Below are 10,000 nucleotides of genomic sequence, written 5' to 3'. Positions count from 1 at the left end.
AGATGGGTTGAATCACTATTGAGTTAAAGCAATCAATGATAGAAAGTAGCAAAACTACATTTCTATGAAAATATCCCAGCTTCTTGAATGTATGTGAAATGCATGTGAATGCATGTGAAAAAGGTTCCTCTGGCCACTTGTTTGTGTGATGTCACCTGTTGCGTGCGAGCCGGTCCCAGCCAGAGAGAGGAATGTGTGTTTGATGTGGAGCAGGGCTGTTCTCAGATCTGTTATCAGCTTGGAGTACTGTCAGCGGGCCAGTGTAGAGGTGACAGCTAATTCACACCAGGCTGCATCTGAAAGCTCATACTGTATACTACTGTAACAACAGTCGTCCAGGAAACCTGAGGCAGGGTAGACGTTTCAATGCAGTTCAACAGCAAGTCCCGGATGTCGGACTTTACCAGCAGCACATGAACGCAGCATAATACCTAAAGCTAAAAATCTATCTAATAATAATATTCTAATGGGGAAATCTCACATCTGGATCATCACCAAAATTAACTGATGTCTCCACCAGATTTCAGCCAAATCATCCATAACTTTTTGAGATATCTTCCTACCAGACAAACAATTGAACATAACCTCCTTCTAACTTGGAAGAATAAGATGTGTGTGAAGCGCTGCAACAAGTTAGAGCAGATCAAACAGTGTCTCCAGACAGCTACAACAACATGCAGACGCCCCGCCAGACAGACAGCTGAGACCAACAGTCAAATTGTAAACATTGTAAAAAAAAAAAAGACACTGAATGCAGCATTGAGATTGTTTCCAATACAATACAAGTGGAATTATCATCATAGCTTCAGATTTGCTTCCATCCACAAGATCTTTGAGACTGAACCCACTAAAATGACTTGCAGTCTGCCCCTTATCACTCTCTCCATCCCCTGAGGAACACCCACACTTTGTGTTGCTGCTGGCATCAACCAGAAGCTGCTGCCAAAATCCTGCCTATGTTCTTCACATTAAACAGCAACAGGCGAGTCGCTATGGGAAATAATATGTTCAATCCATTGTCTTTCTCACAACTTTATTGAAGCACTGAGCGTGGGGTGACATGGTTGAAATCAACGTTTTTCTTCTATCAATACATATCACAATATGCAAATCACATGTTAAATAATCAAATGAATGTATCGTAATGCTAGGTGTGATGTCAAACAAAAAAAGTTCAAATAATATTCCTTAAATCTCAGTTTTTAAATACAATTCGCTTTTTACAGTATCATCAATTTAGACAGCACAATTGTATATCACAATATCACAATAAATCATATCATATCATCACAATCCGATTCCACTGAAAGGCAATACATTATAATATTTCGTCCAGCTCTAACTGTAATTAAAAGTAAATACCGTATATAAATAATTACGGTAGTCACCTTTTATAGAGAAATGATTGTAGTGGCAATTACTTGTACATGACCACACACACACACACACACACACACACACACACACACACACACACACACACACACCGCCACAGTCTAGTTGAGCAGTCTTTGCTTGTCTTCAGTAGTCTCTTTGTGTGGACTTTGTTCATTGTAACACCCAGCTGCTCCCGAGTGGCACCACAAGATACCGGAGATGATCTCGTGGTTTTGCCACGTGTGAGTGTGCGACCACCAGATCGACACACAGAGGCTGGTGTTCTGCACACATGCGCGTACGCCACGCACACGCACACACACACGCACACACACACACACACACACACACACACACACACACACACACACACACACACACACACACACACACACACACACACACACACACACACACACACATAATTTATATATTTATTTATGTATATACAGAGTACACACACACTAGGGCTGCAACTAATGATTATTTTCATTATCGATTAATGTGTTGATTAATCGTCTGGTCTGAGCCCAAGATGACATCCTCAAATGTCTTCTTTTGTCCTGACTTGTCCTGAGAGGCCGAGAGACAGACAGGGAGGACAGGGGACAGAGAGAAGAGGGGACAGGGAGGAGAGAGTCTGACAGGGAGGACAGGGGACGGAGAGAAGAGGGGACACACACACACACACACACACACACAAGAACCCGCGGGAGAGAGATTCCCACTGCAGCTACGGTCAGCGACGTCTGTGTGTGTGAGAGAAGCAAAGTGTGATCAGCCTCACCTGGAACATCATCTGTATCTAAGCAGTGATTCTCAGCTTTTGTCATATCCAGGCTCCATCATTTAGTCCACATCAGGGCCACAGACCCCGTTTGACCAGTTTCTCTCTAAATCTGAGAATATTTTTAAGCGGTGCAGCCACTTCTATAAGTGACGATGTGTGTTTGTGGGGTAGATGAGTGTAGGCCAGAGTGTGTGAGATTTAGGCCCCGCACCCAGCTCCCCTGTCTGACTGCATAGAAACGCAGGCGTAGAGAGAGAGAGAGAGAGAGACAGCGTCTCGTCTCGAGGACGATAGCGTTTCAACGTCAGTAACGCACACGCCTGCGCACGCGGACACACATGCACAGTTTAAGAAACGTCTGGAACGCTATGGAGAGAGCGGCTCGAAACCGGTTTGTACAAGGAAGTGAGAGTGGAGATGGCTGGACGGACGCGTACACGGATGGGCGCGCGCACGGGTCGGACATGCACAAAACTGTACCGCTTACTTCAACACATGGGTGTGATTTTTATTATTACATAATATGATTTTGTCCAGAACTCTATGAATATCTGTATTGTAGATAGAGAGATAACAGAGAAACTATGACCAAAACAGTATACCCCTGCATTCTCTGTTAACTTCTTGTAAATGGTGATTTTTAACAATTCATTCATTTGCCGGGGACCCCCCTCAAGGACCCCTACAGTAGTGGTCCCCGTTGAGAACGACTGGTCTAAAGTTCCATACAGCCACACATCAACCCCATGTTTACTATACAACAGTAGGGTCCAATACAGTGAGCAGTACTAAGGCAAAGCTGTTCTTATCCTCACACTTGCAGGGCAGTGTTGCCTTCAGAAGAGACAGAGAGAGGTGTAGCCTGTAAGAGACAAATGTCTGGATTACCACAATCACACACACACACACACACACACACACACACACACACACACACACACACACACACACACACACACACACACACACACACACACCACATTACTTTATGTTCATGCTTAGTTAGTGTAGTAATACATACAAATACAGTACACACACATGTTTGGCTATAAATCCAACATATCCGACGTAGCGTAGTGTTCTGTTGCTTTGGTCACGCTGAGATGGCAACCGACACTAGTCTGCGTTCCTTTGTCAACAAACTGTGTGTGTGTGTGTGCGTGTGTGTGTGTGTGTGTGTGTGTGTGTGTGTGTGTGTGTGTGTGTGTGTGGTTAGCAACAGCTGCTAGGCTCCGGTGGGCTAGCAGGAGGAATGGCAGGCATCCATTTGGAGAATTCCTCAGAGCCAAACACTTTCACCTCCGCAAACCACACCAGTACCACGTGCGCGCGTGGTGTGTGTGTGTGTACACACACACACACACACACACACACACACACACACACACACACACACACACACACACACACACACACACACACACACACACACACACACACACCATAGTGTTGCTCTCTTTAGAGTTGTGGAATGTGTATCTAATGAATGGATCATAGCCTCAAATGACAATTTCCTCCTGTCTGTCTCTCTGTGTAGGGTTGTGTCTAATACCTGGTATTGTGTTTGTTTGTGTTCCTCTCTCCAGCTGCTCTGTCTTCTCTTCCTGTCTTTGTTTGTGTTTGTGTCTGTGTCTAAACTCTGGGTCATGGCCCTGTTTGTAACATGAGCAGAGTGCTAGTGTGCTGTACTGACTCAGTTCTGTTGTCAGCTTTGGGTTATGGGACAGCACATGCCCTGCGCCACCTACAGAAAGTCAAAGGGAAAAAGACATCACAGTGCTGGACACACTGTTTGATTGACAAGTTCCACTTCTGTTTCCTTTGGCTCATTTGTCACAGGGACCGGTGTTTTGGCAACAAGTAGGCCCAGGTCTTTTTTGAATGAACGTGCAGGTTGTAAGCTTTCAAATAATGTGTCATACATTGATGTTTGAAAATAGTTGAATAGAATTGCTTATTTGAATGTTCGTACTCCTAAAAGCAACATTCAGACAAAATCGTACTGAAAATTGGTTGGTTTGCCCTGAACAAGCTTAGTTTGCTAACAAATTGTAAGTAACATAATAGTGAACCTAAAACGCTTCAACATCTAGACTTGACATCTAGAAGAAAAACACATTTCACGATTACCTACATGCTCTTTTACCAGACCATGTCACATTATAATACATATTAGCCTACTCACACTTTCTACCCAAATGCTCCCATATCGTCCTGAATCTCCAGTGACCCCAGACAAACCTGAAAGTAAACTAATACCCATACTCACATTGACACCCACAGAGCAGTGAGGCTGTGTGTGTGTGTGTGTGTGTGTGTGTGTGTGTGTGTGTGTGTGTGTGTGTGTGTGTGTGTGTGTGTGTGTGTGTGTGTGTGTGTGTGTGTGTGTGTGTGTGTGCGCGTGCAGCTGCATACTCCAGCCCGTATCTGTGACTCGCACTATTCCGGCAATGCGAGGCGGCACGGCACGATGCGCCGCCTGCATCATCTGCACGCGCCGCCCAAATAATGACTCATTGCTTTTCCACTGATGCGATGCACAACAGTGTTTCATGGGTTGTTTGCTTGTGTTTTCTCTTTTGATGCTGATGAGAACACTTTTTTGCCACAAACTTTCTCAGGATTTCTCTCTCCCTACATGCAAGAAGTCCATTGAACTCCACTGAACTGTTATTCCTTCTTCTGCTTGCATGGTTTCCGCAATTAGTTTGTATGTTATTTGTCATTCAGTTTGTTTGTCAGGTGACGTGTGTGTGTGTGTGTGTGTGTGTGTGTGTGTTTGCTGGAATTCCTGGAGGAGTTCCACCGGCAGCAGCTGTTAGCGATCCAGATATGGCAACAGGCAGTCCCAAATTACTCGCTAAACTAACCAAGAAGTTCATGTCTTTCTCTCCTCTGCTGTCCTCTCCTTCTTCTCACTTCATCACACCTCACCCTCTCTTCTACTCTTTCCTCTCCTCCGTCTATCTCCCACTCCTTCCCCCTCCCCCTCCCCCTCCCCCTCCCCCTCCCCCTCCCCCTCCCCCTCAGTGTGTGGTAAATCTCATCAGCGAGCTCCAGGAGCAGATGTGCAGGTTTCAGGCAGAGATCAGCACCCGCATCGAGGAGAAACGGGCGCTAGAGGAGAGGGAGGCCCGGCAGGGGGACCCGCCGGGCATCCAGTCCCAGGCCCGGGGCCCCTCGGGCGGGTTGGCCGGCTCCGACCTCAGCCTGTCCGGCTCTGACCTGGGGGAAACCTGGACGCAAAATGGAGGCCAGACTGTACATGTAGGGAGACTTGATGGATGCACTCATCTTTTCCCTCCTCCGTCCCCATCACACATTCTCTTCCTCTTACCCCCTTCTAACCACACCACACACCACCTGGGATTTGGACCTTTCCACAGAATTGAACTAACCACCTCTCTTGTAGTGTGTGTGCAGAGTGTCTGTGTGCTGCAGTATGTTCTGGACGCGTTCTACTCTGGTTCATGCAGATAATGGTCCTCTCTAATTGGGGTTTCCAAATACTTACACGAGGGGCAGCTGAGGTTGTTGAGGCTGAACATGTGACATTATGGTAAAGATTTAGCATGCAAAAAAGCTACAACACTGAGAGCTTAGTGGCTTAATTTTTTTATTACCAAGAATTATCCAAAGACTTGCAACTGACTCCGCCTACTCCTCAGGTATTGGACACATGGGGGGGAGAGACACATTTCAACCCAGATCGGGATTTGTTCTTTAAAAATCGTATATGTATATACATGTGTATATATGTGTGTGTGTGTGTGTGTGTGTGTGTGTGTGTGTGTATATATATATATATACGGTATATATATATATGTATATATATATGTCTGTGTGTGTGTGTGTGTGTGTGTGTGTGTGTGTGTGTGTGTGTGTGTGTGTATACATACACACACACACACACACACACACACACACACACACACACACGTATATTTCTTGGTTTTGTGTGTGCATGAAAGTGGTTCTTCCCCTTACTAACAAAGGTTTACATCGGTTTGTTTCTCCCTACACTGACCAGGTGGATGGGTCATGTGACTCCTGTAATATGAAATATTGCTGGGGTGTATCATAGAAACATCAAACGAAGAAATTGCATGGGAGAGATCGGTCGGTTCTTTCCAGTTCCTTAGAGGTTGGCTGACTGTGTGAAGGTTTTTCAATTACAGCGGACTAATGTGTGTTTTTAGGTGAATGTCCGCATTGTTTTCTGTCCTTGTTGTTTTGGGGTTCTGAGGTCCAGCCTTCTCCTGGTTGATAACTGCACGCTGTGGTGTCTGTTTCAGGAGGATGTTTCCACTGTATCCCTGTATATTAACCACTGTACTGCCCAGACCTCAGAGAACTCCCCTGCCTCCCCGCTTTAACTGCACTGAATGTGGATCTGTCGTTTGAATGCCTTCCCCTCCATGTGTTGGCATGTGTTCATCAGCAGCGAGGCCACTCCTGCTGAGTCTGAAATCTGTTTGCAGCGTGTGGGAATCATCTGAACTAAGAGACACGCTGCTTTGACTTTCTCTCCTCTCCAGGATTTGCTACAGGAGGTGACGCATCTAAAGAGCAGAGTGGACGAGCTGGAGGGAGAGAAAAACCAATATGAGAGGAAACTCCGAGCCACCAAGGTACTGGATACACACACATACAGTTCAGTACAGTACAGTACAGTACAGTACAGTACAGTACAGTACAGTTCAGTACAGTACAGTACAGTACAGTACAGTACAGTTCAGTACAGTACAGTACAGTACAATTCAGAAGATGAACATACCATACCTGTCTATGGTATATTGCCAATTTAGTGCACGTAAACTTTTATTATGTACAGTAAGTAGATGAAGATATACAAATAGATGTGGAGGAACACAAATACTGTACGTAAGGTCTATGTGGTCTGGTCCCATTATATCAAATATTGAAGATCTGATCTCAAAACTCACAAATAAATGACCACACACACACACACACACACACACACACACACACACACACACACACACATACACACACACACAAAACATGTGAAAAAAAAACCTGAAATCCTAAATAAAACAACAATTACATCCTTAGACATGATCGTATATCAGCAGTTTCCATGAGCAGCTTCGTTCACCTCAATCTGTCCACTAAATAGAGAAATGCTCTGTTTGCCTTGCTTATTAATTGACTTCCCTTTGATAACACAGCATCCCTCCTCATCTCGTCGTTTGTTAATACAGGAGGTCAAACTGCCTTTTCTTTCTTTCTGCTTACACTGCTTCCCTCCTGCTCTCTCTCTCTCTCTCTCTCTCTCTCTTCCTCTGTTTCTTCTCTATCTTTTCCTCTGACTACTAATCCCTCTCTTTACGGCTTGCTCTCCACTCTCTCTCTCCTTCTTTTCTGTCCATCTCTCTCTCTCTCCCTCTCCATCGTCTTCTCTCTCTCTCCTCTTCCCTCTCTAGCTCTCTATCTCTTACTCTCTCCATGTGTGTTACCAGTCGCTTCTGAGCCAGCTGTCCAGCCTCAAGCTGACTGTGGAGCACACACAGCTGGAGAAGCAGCACTGGGAGGAGCGCTGGCGCAGCGCACAGGTGCCTCCTCGTCCTGCTCCCTTTTCTTTTGTCGCTCCCAGTTTGTTCCTTCTCTGCTCGCCTCCCTTTCTCCTCCTCCTCTCCCACCTCTTTCTCCTTCATCCACCTCCTTCTGCACTTCCCATTCCCTCGTTTCTCCTCTTCCGCTTTCTTCAACTTAACCCATTTTTAAGCAGGTTAGTCCCTTTGAGATCAATGATCTCTTTTACAGGTTACAGACAAAACAACAATAAACAACAAGGAAACATAGGAGGCATACATTAGAATGCTGAGATGATTAAAATACCTACGGACATAGACAAGTACCAAACCATTCATTCACCATTGTACTAATGAGAGAGAGCCTTAACATCAGGCAGAGAGACCAGGTCCCTCACTTTCAAGTCTTTTTAAAGGCTATTCCAAGTGAGGGGAGCAGAGCACATACAAGCTTTCTTTCCCAAATGCACTTGGAACAAGTGGGGGGTGAAGAATCTTACGAACTCTATAGATTTTTTTTTTTTCCTTTTCTTCTTGGTGACCAATATGTACGTTTTGTGTTGTTTGTGTTGGTGTTGTTTTTTATGTTTCTGTCACTGGATTGTGCAAGATTTCGTTCTTCTGCATACTATATTTGACACATTATCAAAGCTTGACAAATGACCTTTTGAACACCTGTATGTTGTTGAAAAACTAATAAACAAATCTGAGAAAAAAAAAAAAAAAAGAATCTTACGAACTCAGACTGGCAGACTATAACTACAGTCAGATCTCTGCTCAGTCAAAGTGCAAATGTATCATGAGAGTACCCAGAATGGATTTATAAATGAACAGTCTATGAGTCTGAACGGTCAGAGATGGCCACCCAGCCCTGGCGTAAAGATACAGTCATGAGTGAGGGCTTTACAGTTTGTAACAAATCTCAGTGCATTGTGATATGCATTATCTAACATGTGCGAGCAATGTGCATGTGCATTCATGTACAACAGTGTTCATATCACACGAGAGGGAGTGCTGTTCTACTGGATATCCGCACGGCTGTGATTCAGATAATCACAGCCGTGCGGCTCAGGAGGTACAGCGGGTCGTCCACTGATCGCTTTGGAAGAAAGAGGTCAGTGGTTCGACCCCCGGCTCCTTCAGTCTGCTGCCACCAAGTTGCCACCATCGGTGTATGAATGTGTGTGTGAACCAGAGATGCTCACAAGTCATTTTTCCAACTCAAGTCTCAAGTCTTTGTGCTAAAGTCCAAGTCAAGTCGCAAGTCTTTGAGGGGCAAGTCCAATTCAAGTCTCAAGTCTCTTATGGATGAGCATTTTATCATCTGCTGCATGCAATCGGGTCTGCTTAGAACACTGCATAGCTAAAACTAAGGAATTCAAAGCATGTACTGTATTATCATCATTCCTTTATCTATTAGCACAAGACAGACAAACAGAACCAGGATTGATTGGATGACATTAGTAGACATTTCCTTCATGTTAATGCACCAAAAAAAATAATAATAATAATAAGATTGTTCACAAGTCCCAAACCTCAAGTCCAACTCAAGTCTTTGAGGAGGAGTCTCAAGTCAAGTCTCAAGTCACTGTGTGTGTGACTTAAGTGCGACTCAAGTCCAAGTCCCCGTCTTTGGCGTGAACGGGTGAATGTATACGTAGGCATATTGTAAAGCGCTTTGGATAGGAGCGCTCTATAAATGCAGTGCATTTACCATCCACTGTGTCTTTCCCCGCAGGCAGAGATCTCTGAGCTGCAGCAGCTCCTGGCCTCCAAAGACGCAGAGATCGAAGGCCTGCAGAACCAACTGGTGGCCAGAGGCAGCACAGGCAACGATGACGCAGAGAGAGGTACACACACCTGTCGGTCTGACCCGTCAGGTCACATCTACCTCTGCCAGCGTGTGTGAGAGAGAGACAGTGATATGGTGTCTGTCAGCTCCTGTTAACAATCTAATCATTTCCTCTGTCTCTTCTGCTGTGAATCAACTTGTTCTTTACTTTCTGCTGCCCTCTGCTGTAGAGGAGGTGTATATCAAGCATCTGATTGACAAATGTAAGGCATGGGTGCGCTGTGTTTATGGGTCCAATTTCCAGCCAAACTCTTCCGCCCGTAGAACCACTCTTCCGAACGTTCTCTCGGCTCTTGATTCATTTGACGGCCCCACGTAACCTTGAAACATCACCAGTCTGTTTGAATGCTGTATTAGTGAGAGAACGTTAAGGCTTTGGATGGCTGCTAAATGACTCCTGGAAATGAGTGTGCAGTGTGCAGTGTG

General features: G+C 45.1%; 1 protein-coding gene across 1 annotated transcript in view; it reads left to right on the top strand.

Annotated features, from left to right (window-relative positions):
* LOC310771956 (liprin-beta-2-like) overlaps positions 1 to 10,000 on the top strand; it is a gene marked incomplete at both ends in the record, with an annotated part of 25,329 nt that overhangs the window by 11,548 nt on the left and 3,781 nt on the right. Inside the window, 3 exons of the mRNA XM_083664449.1 lie at positions 5,198 to 5,434; positions 6,706 to 6,798; positions 9,461 to 9,572. Of these exons, the coding sequence (XP_083520575.1) occupies positions 5,198 to 5,434; positions 6,706 to 6,798; positions 9,461 to 9,572 (442 nt within the window). The remainder of the gene's footprint in view (positions 1 to 5,197; positions 5,435 to 6,705; positions 6,799 to 9,460; positions 9,573 to 10,000) is intronic.

The sequence above is a fragment of the Poromitra crassiceps genome, assembly GCF_964638095.1.
Source record: "Poromitra crassiceps genome assembly, contig: HAP1_SCAFFOLD_1581, whole genome shotgun sequence".
NCBI lineage: Eukaryota > Metazoa > Chordata > Actinopteri > Beryciformes > Melamphaidae > Poromitra > Poromitra crassiceps.
Note: the sequence above shows the minus strand (reverse complement) of the source record. Positions and strands in the feature narration are given on the sequence as shown.